Source organism: Hakea prostrata, chromosome 5 (assembly GCF_041222555.1).
Source record: "Hakea prostrata isolate BN-2017 chromosome 5, UWA_Hpros_2, whole genome shotgun sequence".
Taxonomy (NCBI): domain Eukaryota; kingdom Viridiplantae; phylum Streptophyta; class Magnoliopsida; order Proteales; family Proteaceae; genus Hakea; species Hakea prostrata.
The window spans coordinates 10,610,696-10,627,101 of NC_142604.1; the positions used below are offsets into that span (position 1 = coordinate 10,610,696).

General features: G+C 40.0%; 2 protein-coding genes and 1 pseudogene across 2 annotated transcripts; 1 reads left to right on the forward strand and 2 right to left on the reverse strand.

Moving 5' to 3' along the window:
• Window positions 1–4,924: 4,924 nt before the first annotated feature.
• Window positions 4,925–7,731, forward strand: LOC149015048 (amino acid permease 4-like). The gene is made up of 8 exons (XM_089156992.1): window positions 4,925–5,055; window positions 5,131–5,278; window positions 5,701–5,934; window positions 6,018–6,111; window positions 6,204–6,418; window positions 6,519–6,661; window positions 6,778–7,005; window positions 7,082–7,731. The coding sequence occupies exons 1-8, from the start codon at window positions 5,008–5,010 to the stop codon at window positions 7,502–7,504; spliced, it is 1,533 nt and encodes a 510-aa protein (XP_089013118.1). The 5' UTR covers window positions 4,925–5,007; the 3' UTR covers window positions 7,505–7,731.
• Window positions 7,732–9,610: 1,879 nt separating this feature from the next.
• On the reverse strand, window positions 9,611–12,482 carry LOC149015049 (putative aspartyl protease At4g16563; annotated as a pseudogene).
• On the reverse strand, window positions 11,634–16,189 carry LOC149015050 (protein EARLY-RESPONSIVE TO DEHYDRATION 7, chloroplastic-like). Its single transcript, XM_089156388.1, has 5 exons — window positions 14,990–16,189; window positions 14,690–14,856; window positions 12,941–13,025; window positions 12,476–12,680; window positions 11,634–12,354 (listed from the first exon to the last, which is right to left on the reverse strand). Exons 1-4 carry the CDS (start codon window positions 15,976–15,978, stop codon window positions 12,488–12,490), a joined length of 1,434 nt encoding a protein of 477 aa, XP_089012514.1. The 5' UTR covers window positions 15,979–16,189; the 3' UTR covers window positions 11,634–12,354; window positions 12,476–12,487.
• Between the last annotated feature and the right edge of the window lie 217 nt (window positions 16,190–16,406).

The window sequence follows — 16,406 nt, forward strand, 5'->3', positions numbered from 1 at the left end:
GCTGCAATGGAAGCTAGCAGACAGTCCTTACATGCTGATAGTGTGAGGCAATATGAACAAACAAGGGGAGCAGGTGGTTCGGGGTCAGGGGCATCCATGCCACCTAAACATAGTTTTCAGGGAACTGAGACTAAGAGGACCGAAAGGAGGAGGAGGAAGACTACACATTATGATTCCACATTTGACCAAGACCCCTCCCTCTTCAACCAACAAGACATCTATCAAAGAAGCATTCCCTATATGTTTGCTGGAGGTAGAGAAGGCAGTAGGGAGGAGGAAGCTAGGTTATCAATCAGCAAATTCATGCTCTATAACAACATTGCACCCAATGTAGCCAAAACACCATACTATCAGGGGATGATCAATGCAGTTGCTAGGGCAGGTGTAGGGGTTAAAGGCCCAACAGCTTGGGAAGTAATGAATAAATATTTACCCAAGGTAAAGCAGGAGGTGGATGAATACATTGAATCATTAAAAGAACAATGGAGTACATATGGTGTTACTGTGATGGCTGATGGATGGACTGGTCCTACTAGACAGTCCATCATTAATTTCATGGTGAGCTGCAATGGAAAGACATCCTTCCTCAAGTCAGTGGATGCCTCAGATAAGATCAAAGATGCTGACTACCTTTACAAGCTTCTTAGGGAGGTGGTACTCGAGGTAGGGCCAAAGAATGTTGTCCAAATTGTCACAGATAATGGTGCAAACTTCAAAAAAGCTGGTGAAATGTTGATGAGGAAAAAGAGCAGCAGGATCCACCTCTTTTGGACACCATGTGCTGCTCATTCAATTGATCTTATGTTGAAGGACTTGGGGAAAAGAAAGTCAATCAGTACTGTGGTTGAGAGGGCTAGAAGGGTAAGTAATTTTATTTATAACCATGGTTATGTGCTGAAGATGATGAGGAACCACTGTAAGGGTGATCTAGTCAGACCTGGATTGACTAGATTCGTCACCAACTATGTAGCTCTGAAAAGCTTCCAGAAGAAAGTGGTGGGTCTTCGGCACATGTTTGCAAGTGAGGAGTGGTTTGGTTGGCGTGGATCTAGCCATCCTGATGCAGTACTAGCCCAACAAACCATTGCTGATGATTCCTTTTGGAGGCAGCTGAATAGGACACTGGGCATTATAGAGCCTATTGTGTTTGTTTTAAGGATGGTGGATTCGGAGAAGAAGCCCACAACGCCCCACATATATGCTGCCCTCCAGCAAATGAAAGAGTTGGTTAGAGCTGCTGCCCCTAGCACCTTCAAATCCTACGAGAGGATCATCGATAATAGATGGGAGATGCACTTGATGCATCCTTTGCACTTGGCTGGTGAGTCACTTTTAAGTCTTTAAGTTTTTGTTGTATACTTTAATTTAAATTCTTTATTTGTTATAACTTATAACTTATAATTTATAAACAAGTAAGTTAGTAAACAACCAAATCACTAAGTCATTAACCAAATTTTTTATTTCCACAATGCAAGCTTACTACCTCAACCCAAAGTACCATTACAAGAATGATCTGGGGCTTGATGTAAAGTTGATGATCATGGTGCAAGAGGTGGTGGAGAAGCTTGTGTCAAATCCCATCATGCAAGGGACAATTAATGGAGAAGTGAGAACTTATTCAATTGTTTCTTCAACTTCTTGCATTAGTGCATTAGCCATTAAGCATATACATAATAGTATAATACAATAATTGAAGAATTGGTGTACAGATCAGGGAGTTCAGGGATGCCTCTGGGAGTTTTGGAAAGCCTTCAGCGGTTGCAACTAGGAAAAAAACTGATCCTGGTAAATAGTTCACTACTCTATAAGTCATTAAGTCTATAAGTCTATAGACTATAAGTCTATAACTTTATAAATGATAACTGATAAGTTATATAAATATAAAGATTTGCTTGCCTAATGCATTCTTATTTTTGGTTATGCAACTAATCGGTGGTTTCTATATGGAATTAGTGCGCCAAATCTCAGGGACATAGCAATTAAAGTACTCTCACAGACTTGCTCATCCTCTGGTTGCGAGAGGAATTGGAGCACCTTCTCGCTCATCCATAGTAAGGTACGGAACAGATTGGGGAGTAAGAGGCTCGAGAACTTGGTGTATGTGCATTACAACATGAGATTGAGAGTAGGGCACATACAAGATAATATAGATGACGACAATCGTGAACCGATTGAGTTGACTGATATATTCCACGAGCCCCCCGCAGAAGATGAGGAAGATGATGTCATATATCAGTGGGTTAGGGATCGAGGTGGGCCAATGTAGGATGGGCCAGAAGGGCAGCCTGATCCTACCATTGCTGCTGCTGTGGGCCCAGATGTTGTGGCTGAGCACCTATCTTCTGATGAGGGTCGGCGCTCGTAGCGGCATCAGAAGGATCAGCTGTACCATTTGTGGAGCCACCTGGTCGACTTCAAACAACTGAGGTGACAACTAGTAGTGGGGATTCAGATGATGATGCCGATGATACCACTCATACCAGACGGCCAAGTGGCCCAAATCAGACATCGAGTTCGAGTCATGGAGGCAGTCAGGCTGGTCGTGTTTCTGGTGGAAGTCAGCGTCAACAAAGGGAGTCACCTGACTCACCTCCACCAGGTCCGAGTCATCCGACACATGTGAGCCACAGTTCCCCTATCTCTCGGACTTATAGTAGGAGTCGGAAGAGCAGATCAAAGCAAGGGCAGGGGCAACCGAATGATGATGCGAGCATGCATGATCTTGAATTGAACATGGGAAGCATGAGCCTAGATCAGAGTGATTCACAACAGCAGAGCCTGTCATCGGGGTACCAATACGGAGATCACAGCACCGGGTCAGATTACAGTGGGTATTCTTCTTATGGAGGTCATACTATTCCTCAAGACCCTTCACCTGGAGAGTATGCATATGGGAGTGAAGGTGGGTTGTTAAATGAGTGGTTTAGAAACCCGTACCCAAATACTTAACAACTATATGAACAACAACAACAACAATGGCTCTTTCACCCACCCACGATTGACGGTTATCCCAGACTACTATTCCTCTAGTATTCTGACATGCAAACATATAATGATCATATAAACCGATATGTGACATACTTCAGTGATCAATTGACTTGGGAGTCATATGTGGCCACCGTTCAAAATCAATTGATGCGGAATGTTGAGTGATACTCTTAGTCTTGTAACTTGTAAGTTGTAAGTTGTAATCTTCTTAATTCTTATGGAGTTATGGTTGTAAAATTTTGAAGACATTTAAGTGTTTAACAGTTAATTACTTTGAATCTTTGATAGTTTGAAATTTGAACTTTGATCACTTGTTGACTTGATTCTTGAATACTTGATGTGTAATGTTATTATATATTTGTATTTGATACTTGATGGTTGATAAATGATAACTCATTAACTTGAAGTCTTGAATTACTTGATATCTTTACATAATTACATTACATGTTGTCTCTAACTCTCTAAGACTCTAACTCTATATCTATAATCTCTATTCTCTAAGACTCTAACTTTGCATTACACAGAATTTCGGTTTTACACATAGGGTCGACGTAGGAGACATAGTTAGGGTTATTTTCTCACAAATCTAAGGCCACCAATGTGTTCAAAAGGCCTTAAATAGGCTAAATACCAAGTTTCAGCCCAACCAGAGCCCTAAAACTCACCGAGATGGCTATCGAGACTACCGCCAATTTTCTGGCATATCTCGACCGAGATCTCGCCATCTCGGTCGAGATCTCGGTATTTCTGAGTGGCGAGATCTCGCTCGAGAGCGAGATCTCCCACCATGCCGGTGACAACCCTAAAATTGTCATAGGAGAAACAATGAGTAAAGACGTTTATAGAGTATTTTAGGGGGTTAGTGTCTCCTTTCCTTGAATCAATCATCCTTTACCAGATTCTAAATTGAAATGATGTCTTTATAAGTGCCATAGAATCTTGATAAGAACAAGCTATTAGGTTGGGAATCTAGATGAGATTCATGTTTTTTTACTATTTATTTTTTTCTTTTGAGGGTTTTCTATAATTTCATTATGACAGATGTATTTTAAGTGGCAGCGATCATGTACATTGGAGAACTTGTTAGATAATGATATGCAAGAGTGACTTCAATCAGATTTAAAAGAACTGGTGATCACAAAGCTTGAAATGTTCAAAACAATGAGTAAAAACATACAAAGAGCATGACTGATCCCACATAATAATATAAGATATTAATGTGGTGTGGTCAGTGTTACTTTTCTTTTCTTGTCTTTCCATGGCTTCATTTAATTTAGTTGGGATATGAATGATTAAATATTATTGGTGATATCACATCAAGAGCATTACTCCCCATCATCTTAACTTGGGAGCTTAATCGAGCTTTTAATTGGCTCATAAGTTTGATTAATATTAGAGACTTCCAGAAATCCCAAATCATTTCCAGTTTCATGGAGTGATGAGTTTATGAGGCTCAAATTAATCCCAACCTCCACTATACCCACCTGCCACCTGTCCTATTTCATCCCTGAGAACCTCAAGAACAGTAAAATAGTCTTATGGATGGAGAGAGAGAGGTGGCTTTGAGGTGGTCATTGCTTTCTACTTTTGGGTTGTCCCTGTAGATTGTGGTTGAAGAGTCAGCAAGCATTTCTTCCTTTTTCTTTCTTTTCTGGGAAGTCCCAGAAGAACTGCCTACCATGAAAGAACTCAAGAAGGATATCCACTGGGGAGATCGATCTACTCAAAATGCAAAGACCTTGTAAATTAATACCTGATTCACCCTCCAACTCTTGCATGTTAACATTCTCAATTGCTTATAAATTAAAGGATATTTTTGTCATTTAACAATTATAGACATGCAGTGCTGTCTCAATTCTCCTGGTGTCTCTCCCTTCCCTGCCCCACTTTCCTCCCTTATAAAATCTCATCTTATATCCATTCCATTTACATCAGCTTTTGAGAGCTTTTCTTCTTCTACAACTGCTGCTCTTACTTCGTTTTCTTTTTCTCAGGCTTCTTTTCTTTCTAGTTGAAATCATGATTTCCAGAAGTCGAACACTTCCAAGTAGATTGCACCATGGCGTGGTAAGATAGTTCAAGTCTTTCTTTACACTTCCTCGTTTGTATTGCTACTTGTTCTGATTCATTCTTTTACAATAGTTGGAAGAAGGCCGAGACAGAAGGCAATACCTGCAGATAGAAACTCTACCAAAATCCAAGCCTAGCGGAGAAGACACCGAAGCCATGATCGTCCCTCAGCCTCCTTATTCCAAATGCTTCGATGATGATGGGCGCCCGAAGCGAACTGGTAATACTCAAAATCATCCTCTAAACATGGAATACCAAATCTCCTGTTAGGTACCTGCAACTACCAGCTTAAGCTGGCAAAATCTAGCACTCATGCACTAAATTGAGCCCCATTAGATTCATAGCTTGTTGATCAAGCTCATTAACCTATCTCATACTGGTTAGCTGAACCTTGCACCATACACCAAATTGAACCCCAATAGGCACATTACACATATCTGAACAGTTTGCTTCAGTTGATGGCAAACACAAGTGGGACCTGCAACTCCCAGAAAGATATTGCTTCAGTTGATGGCAAACACAAGTGGGACCTGCAACTCCCAGAAAGATATCTACGTAAGGGTGTTTTTATCTTAGATGTATGATGAATGATGATGACCCTTTGGTTTGTTTGTTTGTGGTGGTGCTGGTTGATGGGTGCAGGCACTGTATGGACTGCGACATCACATATAATCACAGCTGTGATTGGATCAGGTGTCTTATCCTTAGCTTGGGCGGTGGCGCAGCTTGGTTGGGTGGCCGGACCTATTGTGATGGTGCTCTTCGCTATGGTCACTCTCTTTACTTCCAACCTTCTATCTCAGTGTTACAGGTGTGGAGATCCATCTACGGGAAAAAGAAATTACACTTATATGGATGCTGTCAAAGCCAACTTAGGTAAACTTTTCAACCCTGACTTAGAAACTTACTTTTTTCAGAAGAACTTGTTTGTTTTAATTTTAAAAATTCTTTAACTACAGGGGGAAGAAGAGTGGCAATTTGTGGAACAATTCAATATTTGAATCTGTTTGGGGTTGCTATAGGTTATACAATTGCTGCCTCAATAAGCATGATGTGAGTTATAATTAAAGATAATTAGTTTTTATATTTCACCTTAAATGCTATCAAATTATTTTCTTTAATTTTTTTCCATATTTCAATCACAGGGCAATTAAAAAGACAAGCTGTATTCACAAGAGTAAAGGGGAAGATCCATGTAAAATGTCAACCAACTGGTACATGGTTGGATTTGGAATCATAGAGGTTTTCCTTTCTCAAATCCCAGATTTTGATCAACTTTGGTGGCTCTCTATAGTTGCTGCTGTCATGTCTTTCACCTACTCTTCAATCGGCCTTGGTCTTGGCATTACCAAAGCTGCTGGTGCTTAGCTACTACCCCTACCTATACACTAACTGCCATGCATGAATTAATATGTATTCCACCAGAGATTAATTATATATGAATGAAACCCAATTTGCAGAGAATGGGAACTTCAGAGGGAGCTTAACTGGTGTTAGCATAGGAGCTGATATAACACCCATGAAAAAGATGTGGCGAAGTGTTCAAGCTCTTGGAGCTGTTGCCTTTGCTTATTCTTTCTCTGTTATTCTCATTGAGATTCAGGTAAGTACCCATTAATGGAGAATCAATTGGAACCAAACCCAGATCCATAACGCTTATTAAGGAACTCTCCAAATGAAAACATCACAGTTTTACTAAATTTCATATTTTGATCTCAGGATACACTAAAAGCTCCCCCAGCAGAACATAAAACCATGAGAAAAGCTACATCTCTGGGTATTGCTGTCACCACTATATTCTACATGCTCTGTGGATGCATGGGCTATGCAGCATTTGGAGATCAGGCACCAGGAAATCTTCTTACAGGCTTTGGATACTTCAGTGCTTATTGGATTCTTGATATTGCCAATGTTGCAATTGTGGTTCATCTGATTGGGGCATACCAGGTGATTACCTATAGTCCCTATAAGCCTTCAATCTGTCGAACACAGCAAATCACACCACTAAACATTAATTTTGCAGGTTTTTTGTCAACCTCTGTTTGCATTTGTGGAGAAATGGAGTGCAAAGAAATGGCCAAGTAGTGATTTCGTGGGAAATGAATATACCATAGCCATTCCTTTCTGTGGTATCAACTACCAGCTTAACCTGTTCAGATTAGTATGGAGGACAATCTTTGTGACATTGACAACAGTCATTTCCATGCTTCTACCATTCTTCAATGATGTTGTGGGAATACTTGGAGCTCTTGGGTTCTGGCCATTGACAGTTTACTTCCCAATTGAGATGTTTATTGCAGAGAAGAAGATTGGAAGATGGACAAGTAAATGGCTTGGACTCCAGCTACTCAATGTTTCTTGTCTCTCTATCACTGTAGTTGCTGCATGTGGTTCTGTTGTAGGAGTTCTTACTGATCTGAAAACATATAAACCGTTTTGGGTCTAATTGATTATTGATGTACATCGATTAGTTTTACACATATGGCTAAGCAATGGTATTCCTGTAGTTACTACTGCTGATACCCATATGGAGACTGTAATGGTGGTCTTCCCCACCAGTTCTCTTTTCCTTGTCCATCTAAAAACAATGTAACCATTGTGGCAACCTTCAAAAGTTGGTAATGTTCTTATTATTTCTCATCTGAAAATTGTGGTTGGGGAACAAGGCGGTAGATTTTAGTTCTTTTTGGGTAATCATAAATATGATCCATGGTACTATTAAGAGAACAGAATTTTCTGTTTTTTGGTAAAATATTAAGAGAAAAGAATAATAACTGAAAATTGCATCCATTCTACCTGTTCGAAACAAGTTTTTTGTAGAGAACTTCCAAAACAGAGAAACACTTCAAAATCTCTTCTTTTCTTATTCGCTTTTTTGAGGTATGTCATAATGCCTACTTAAGTTTGGCCTTAAATTCTTGGTTGCCCTCTTAAGTGGGAATTGGGAAATATATTGAACTCTCTCTTTTTGACTTTTTTCAAAATATCAAGTTACCCACTATTTACTTTGAATTTGAAAAGACTATTTTTCCCATGAGGTAACGGAATATATAAATTTGAGCAAATTGCCACCCCCAAAATGGAGACCTTAAAGCACTGACACCCCACTTTATGTTTGAAAAACACATAAGTCCTAATCTGTTAGAATGGTTAATTATATAATTGCAAATACTATTATACCCTTCTCCATTAGACTTATACTGAATCTTTGAATTATTTCATTGCAATCTTATCAGATTTGGATCTGACCGGATTTAAAAGCTAGATCGGCAGTTTTCTTCCCATCCCAACTCTGGATCCGCCATTTTTTTGGGAATAACCACAATCTCCCATTAAAACAATAGAAAGTAAACAGGGATTCATGGTTTCAGTCTTTCAAGCTTATTCAACCATTCACACACGAAAGAAGAAAAAAAGAAGCACTTGTTCAACTATTTTATTCCTCTAACTGCATAAGTATTACATCATAATAGTTGCAGAAAAAAGAAAAAACCAATGAATCATGAAAGACAGAACAGAGTGAGATCAGATCCACTAAACACGTTTAAGGATCTTCTCGAAGACTATGAATATATAAATAAACAAAAGTTGTAGGAAGCACCTCCACGCATGCAGAGAATATGTAGAATGTGATATCACATCTTGCCGTGATGTTCCGACGACTGACACTAACCGTATCCACCCCAAGCGGAGACTTCTTCGTCTCTACTACTACGGTCTCTTTAGTTGTGGTTCTGTCACCACCAGCACCACCGAGCCGTTGAAACCCCCATCCCGTTTTTGTTCTCCTGTGTTCGTTAGTTTCCCCTTGATGGTCTCTGCGACGCCCCCAATGGAGCTCTGTGCCTCTGTGTGCCCCCTTTCGAAGCATTTCCCCTGCATCAAATCGTCAAATTGAACTCCACAAATCAAACATTAACAAACCTCTCGCCCTCCATATCTTTTGTTTCTCCAGCCCTTTGTCGATTTTCATCCTTGTGCTCCTCACCTCTCAATTTCATCCCTTCCATTTTTCGTCTCGCCTCTTCCTCTTTCTCATCCATCTTCTCCTGCAATTTGCAATGAACCCTTTTCAGCAATTATTTTTTCAGCAATATTAATTGCGTTAACATTAATCAACTTAGGCACTACAATTAGCGAACCTTGGTCGCCTCTCCATGTCAAGTGCCTTCTGCTTTGTCTCCTTGGCTTTTCTCCTGCCTACGAAGTTAATCCGCAGCTTTGATTTTTTTTTTTTCCACAGATTTTGGTAAGGATACTTTTGGAATTAAAGAAAAATAAACGGTAGGTTAACGGTTTTACTAACAGAATGGACTAGTGTGTTTAATAAACTGGGGTGTCTGTGCTTTTCAAACATAAAGTGGGGTGTCAGTGTTTTAAAGCCTCCATTTTGGGGTGTCAGTGCAATTTGCTCTATAAATTTTGACTTCTACTAGACTTCATTTAATTAGTTTTTTTAAATTTTCAAAAGCTCTCCTATGAGAATCAACAAAAGTTAGAAACGTTGACAACAATGTTTTGGCAATAAATACTAAACAACGATATACTATGTTCACATATCACCCGCCAAACTCTGCTGCCGAAACCCTAATCTCTGGTTCTTCAAGTCATACTTCACATAAAAATTTCCCCAGAATAATCGCTAGACCACCCAATATTTTGGGTCCTACGATATTATTTGTTAACAAAGTCATACACAGAGCATCTGTTTCCCCAAAAAGCAAGTAATAATTCTCCAACGTCAGAGCTACCTTTGCTCCTCCCTTGAAGTGGAAAATCAGTTTCGGTAATGTTACATACTTTGCTTGCGAAATATCAAAACAAGGTTGCAACCTAGTGAGCAACTCCGTGTTGAGATCTATCTTATAGTTCTTCACTTGGTTCTTCTTATATCAAACCAGTTTTGAGATTTTCGAATCGGTGTGAATCGTATGAACTATGGTCAATCCGGTTCGGCTTAATCCTCTGTTGAGCCTCTTGGCTCTCTTCAGAATTTAGTTTTTGGACTGGCCCCTTACCTCTCCTCAGAATCCCGATTTCCGACTAGTCTGTTGGCTTCGAATTAATATTTCGGCACTCCTCAGAAAGGGGTTACTGGACAAGCCACTTGGAGGCATATATTTTCCCGACACATCACTCATGCATTTCCTGGCACCATTCGTCGGGCAAGACCGGTACTCGAGATAAGAAGCTCTCTTTATATAGTTTACGCATGCTGAGACATTAAATTCAACATTTAATGTGTTGTACTTATGCACTTAATGAACTGCGCTTATCGAAGGATAAGTCAACATGCCAAAATCATTTGAGAATTGCTTCCAACCGTTTTGTCAATGGATCAGAGCTAAATGTGTCACATCTGAAGTCAAATTATGACAAAAATATTTTCAAGTCCTTAAGGAGTGTCTGAATCCAATTGTTTAGCGCACAAGCAAGCCACCTTCGTCTTGGTTCTCCCATTGTGAGTCGGATCAAGCCATCCAACAGCTATCAACCATCTTCTCTATGATATATTCTTCTGGTATAAGAAGATGCGTTCATCAAGTAAGTCAAACTAAGCCAAGTTAAACCTACATTAACTCTGGCACTTATCCGAGAGAACTTCACCTCTTTGGGCATTCACTCCCCTCTACGAGAATTTGTGTCATCTAGAATCTGACTTTACCATCGGAGGTAGCTTCCCTTTGAAAGAAGCGGCCGCTCTCACGAATTTTCTTTGATCCACAGGTCCCCGGGTTCGATAGGCTTCTTGGTTGAACGGGGGTCGCGGATTTTGGAGCAACGGTTCCCAAACTCTGTTCCAACCAAATCGAACACTCTTTTCTCCATGAGTGTGAATGTTGACCCTAAATCTTTAATTGTTATGCCATTACCTGTAGCTACTAGTGAGAGATAGTTGTAAGGAATCTTCACTTTTTTACCTCGGACAGTGATTCGTCTCAGCCCGATGTAATAGTAGATTAAAAATGCAGGTCTTTTGATAGCATTCTATAGGATAATGTAAGGAGGGCAAATCTGTGAGCAATTTTTCGAATTGGATTTACAACCACTTCATTAGAACGCCAAAACTATGAAACCAACCACATCTTGGATTTTCCCAGCCTAAAATCTTCATTGAAGATGATAATTTGGAGATGAAAGTAAAGATTCTTTAGGTGTACTAATTTATGAAAGAACATCTCTTGCTTGCATAACGGTGAGCACAATAAAACCAGACCAAATCACTACTCGGTGTCCATGACGAAAGGGATGATTTGAGGTGTAACACAAAGTATGCAATTCCAATTCCATTTTGATCACGTAAGGGCTCAAAATGAATCTCTTCAATAATTATAAAAATAAAAAAAAATCTACGTGGATAATATCATCGAAACTTTTCTGTAAATTTAAAAAAAAAAATTAAATAAAAATCAAAACTTATATTTGGGAAATATATTTTCCTTCATTTCCTAAGTAAAATGGTCAACTTAATTTTAAAATTAAGAATGGAGAAGTTAATATTTTGAAAAAAAGTCAAAAAATGTACAGTTTTATATGTTTTTTTTTTCTCGTTTTTTTCAGGACATAACAAGTTGGTGCCACCTTCGCCTAAAATGATTCCTACTTCTATAGAAAAAATTATCACCCAGGGCTCAAAATGCTCCCAAGTCTGATGGATCAAGGAGATTGCATCAGAATTGCGAGCGCCAATATCTCTCCATGAAATAAGAGAGCGAACTAACAATAAATCCAGAACCAGGTTCACTCTACACAAAAAAAATACCCAGGTCTACCTGGAGCATAAGGAAAACTCAAGTTTTACTTTTACCTAGATGCCTTGGCATCTCCAGCACCCAACCAGGAGCTCTTGTATTACACGAAGTTTTTATTTTTTTTATTTTTTTCTGAGAAGGAGAGAGAGTTTACATTAAAACTTATAAGCTGTAACTACCTCCAGCATCAGGCATGGCCTCAGAGCAAGTAAAACTTACATGTTCATCCATTAAACTAAGTAGCCATTCTTTGGCAGCATCCTGTCATTACAAACCGGTAGCATCATTGCCAAAATAGGAATAAAGGCGGGAGATAAGTGATTTATCTCTTTGCCTGTGTGAGATATTTTGCTATTGTGTGATCACACCAGATGTACTGTAGTTGTAAATTCTTCAATTGGACTCCATATCATTGTTCAAGTGGTCTCTAGTAATTGCTTCAAAAGTTGTCCTGTTGGTGCTCTCCTTGTTTGAAATTCCTGGATGATTCCATGCCAAAAGAGTCATACGCTCCATCTATCTCCATTTAGTTCATCAGATACACCTGCACAAATAAGTATGGGTGAGTTTCCAAAATCATTAGATAAGTAAAGATACTTGAAACAGGTAGGTGTATTCCACGAGGTTATCATACAACAAATAACAAATAGCAGCTACGACCACACCTTTCATCAGCGTTACTTGGAACTTTTAGCTGCCTTTGCCTCAGCGGCCGCTGCCTTAGCAGCAGATTTTGCGAGGGTGGAGGCCTTAATGGCGCTCTTTGGATTGAGTGCCTTGCGTATCTTGAAGACAGCCCAAGCAGTACCTACAGCATGTCCAGCAGCATCCAGCCCTTCACTAGTTGCCTCCGCAGCTTTCTCTCCATACCTGCCACCCAAGTGAATCAGCGACGCATGCTATTTCTCAACAGAAAGGTAACAATTCATGAACTTGAACCCCCAGTGCAATATTCGGTCAGTATATTTCCAAAAAAGCCAAATAAAGATACCCAGAAAAGAAAAAAAGAAAAAAAGAAAAAAAGAAGGAAAGTTCGTTTCAGCTTTTACAGTAAGGAATTGTCAAATTCCTTGCCAACTGAAAGTTTTCAGCAAGGCTAGAGTTGCACAGAAGCATAGTTTCTAATATACCTTTGTGAAACAAGCCCAGTTGTCACAACCGAGGACGTAGACATCACATTCTTTCCAGCTACTTCAACAGCATCACATACCTTGTCTGCAAGGACACAAATGAGCAGTTAACCATCAGCTGATGTAAGAAGCAGTTGAGTATCCGACTAAGGAACCATTAAGAGAATTTGCTTTAGGATAAGGTGAAATGTGGATCAAGAGGATATTCCATGCAAGCAAACATGAGGTGCAATGGATGCAGGTGATCATTTACAAAGTTCACATGAAATTAGTATGGGCTGCAAGAACTACAATGATTGGTGCAATACTGCAATGCAATGCTGACAGGCCAATTTCTCATTCATTCATGGCTCTTCTTAGCTTCATGAATCCTCTTAATGAACACTAACATAAGCCTAGATGTAACAACCTGGAAAGCATCAGTAATAACACTAAACTATAAAGCAAAGAACAACCCTGTATCCTAGAGGGTCTAAACATTCATGAGCCTGGTCCAGATGGAAAAGCTTTAGTCCAATCACAACCCAGGAATGAGTCTCCCTGCAAGGCCACCCATGAGAAGGGATAGATGCATCAAAGTTGCAGGAGTAGAGAAAGAGAAGGAGATAACCTAGGCCATGTCTCATTAGGTTCCAGCCAACCCGAGGGAACAATCCGTGAGTTATAACCTGCCTAACTTGAACTATATCTGCTTTTTAACAAATACCACCCAAATACACCTGATTGCTTTATTATCCACAACTGCAACACGCTTCCATCAGAAACAAAATCATTTACAATAGGAATCACCAGTAACTCCAGCTTCCATCCCTAAAGGCTAAACCATACAAACAAACCGTAGAATTAACATATCTAACGACTAGGATGCCATACATGTAAGACATCATAAACCATCCTACATCTCGTATGTACTTAACTGTCTAATATCACAGAAACATATACATGATCATCCAAAGGGAACCCCACGTGAAACAATCAAACTCATACGCTAGAGAATAATTATTGTATCTTATTGAATAGATTCTATTTCTTTGAATTATATAGCACGGATGATAAAACAAGTCTATATTTAAGGAAGGATCAAAGGAAATTTGGAACATCAGATGCACCTGGAAAGGTCAAATTGGCTATTATAGTGATTCCTGACATGTTCATTTGCACAAATGTTCATCTACTTGGGAAACCATTGCCAAGAATCTTCTTGTCGTAAGTGCCACAACACATACTAGAAAAATTACTTGTTCTCCATTATAACATTGGTAAGTTCTAGTCATCATTTGCACAAACCAGTATCCACTTCAGAAAATGCCAAGAATCATTTTGTAGCAAGTGCCACATCGGTTTTCAAATCTTGAAACACATACTTGAAAATCTACTTCTTCTCTATTACAACATTATTAAATTCAACTAAATAAAGGAATATATTTTAACAAAATCAGCAACGGAGTGAATTAACACAATTCACATTTTCATTAACATCACAATGTGAGGTATAGGACTCATAGAGTTTTGCCATGAACATGAGCACAGTAACTAAATACAATGAGACTACATTAGAACAGCAGAATTAATAGATCAACAGAAAATAGCAAGCCAATAAATACACACAAAATGTGGGCATAAATGAAAATATGATTACCAAGTTAACACAGACAGAGATTTATGTGCAACGATACTAATTAAGCCTCAAAAATTCCACCATTAGTTACTAAACAAAAGTAGAGGGCAATGATGGGAAGAATAACATACTAAATCCATCAAGGGAAGCAAGAATGATTTCCCCAGGCAAAAGATTGAAAAATTTCTTGCCCGCCTTTGAATTTACGAGAGAGCTAGCAAAGAAACCAGAAACCTTCAACACCCCTGAGAGAACTCCAGTTGCCACTTTCTCTGACATCTTGGTCAGCCTCTTAACCCTGCAGTGATCATGATTACAAACTTAATTCTAATTCATAAGACGAGAGAAGGGGAAAACAAAAAGAAGATACGAGAAACCAATTAAGAAGTCTGAAACTACGAAACATGAAAGTAACACACTAAAATCCAAACCTTTTGATCCTCTTCAGAGTATCAGGACTGATCTCCCCTTTGGAACCAGGTCCCATCCTTTTCTTTAGAACTTCATTTCCCCATTTCAATCTATCCACCGTAACATCACCGCACCATAGAATCCCCCTGATTACCTGCCCAGAACCCGCGGCAATCCCCTTGGCGAGAATCCCACTGTAATCCTCCACATTGGGAGCCAGTGTCGTCCAGTAAGCCGCAGATCTCTCCTCCATCATATCCTTTTTCTTCTCCGAATTCAAATCGGACGGAGCAATCTCTTTTGCCATTGATCCATCCAAAACTTCCGAATGAGCTTTCGCCGACACCTTCTGCACGGAGAAAGCACTGTAACGTTCCAAAATCCCATCCAGTTCCTTAAGCAAGCGTTCCTGCCCCTTGGACGCAATTGTCAGACCATAATTTAACATACTATCTGATTCATCATTCCCAGGGTGTTCATCCTCTCCATCTGATCCATCTCCCGTCGGAACACGAAGGGAGAAGAAGTAATGAGATTCGTCAAGCTTAACAGAAGCCTCGTCCTTGGCAAGAGGCCACTGGATCTGATCATCAATACGAGCAAGAACAGCCACAACGTTCTCGCCCTGCCGAAGGCGAATAATAGTCAAGTCACCATGAGCGAGTTCCACACTGTTTTGCTTGTCGATGAGATGAACAATCGCGCCGGGAACCTTGATTAGAACCTCTTCCTTCGATTCGACCGGGGCGGAAGGGGATTGAGAATTAGGGTTTTTATCAGCTTCATCGTTGTCTGGAAAAAGATTTTCGACGAGGTCTCTCATGTCTAACGAGGGATAGAGAGAAGAAGTAGAAGTAGAAGAAGAAAGTTTCGGGTCCGGCACCGACGAACCTACCGCCGGATACATAGAAGAAGGAGATTTAGAATTCGATGATAGGAAGGGATTTGTAGCATCTGGATTTGATTCGATGACTTGGGGATACAAAGATTGGGGCTTCTTCGAAGCCATTTTTGTCTTCCGCAATTCCTGCTAAGAAGTGTTTACAAAGAAGGGAGAAGCGAGCGAAGAGGGCTAGATAAGGAAATGAAGAAACTTCAGATCGAAGGAAGACGAAGAGAGAGGGTCGGTTGGGAGATACAGTGACAGTTAGCTGTTACGTGGCTGGAGAAGAAAGATGCCGCGTAGATATCGCGGCCGTGGACGGTGAGCTCTGCAAGATCTTTCCCACACTTTCCCGGTAAAATCGAATTTTCCTGTCTTATATTTTTCTATCCGTTTCTCGCCAAACGAGAAACCGTGGGCCCGGGCCCACCTCGCGGAACAGATAAGACATAATCTCCGTGGATTGGGCCGACATAAATGGTCGAAAAGGACCCTTCGACGACGCAATGGGGTGACGAAGAAAAGGATCAGTTTTCTTCCGTACGATTGGAATT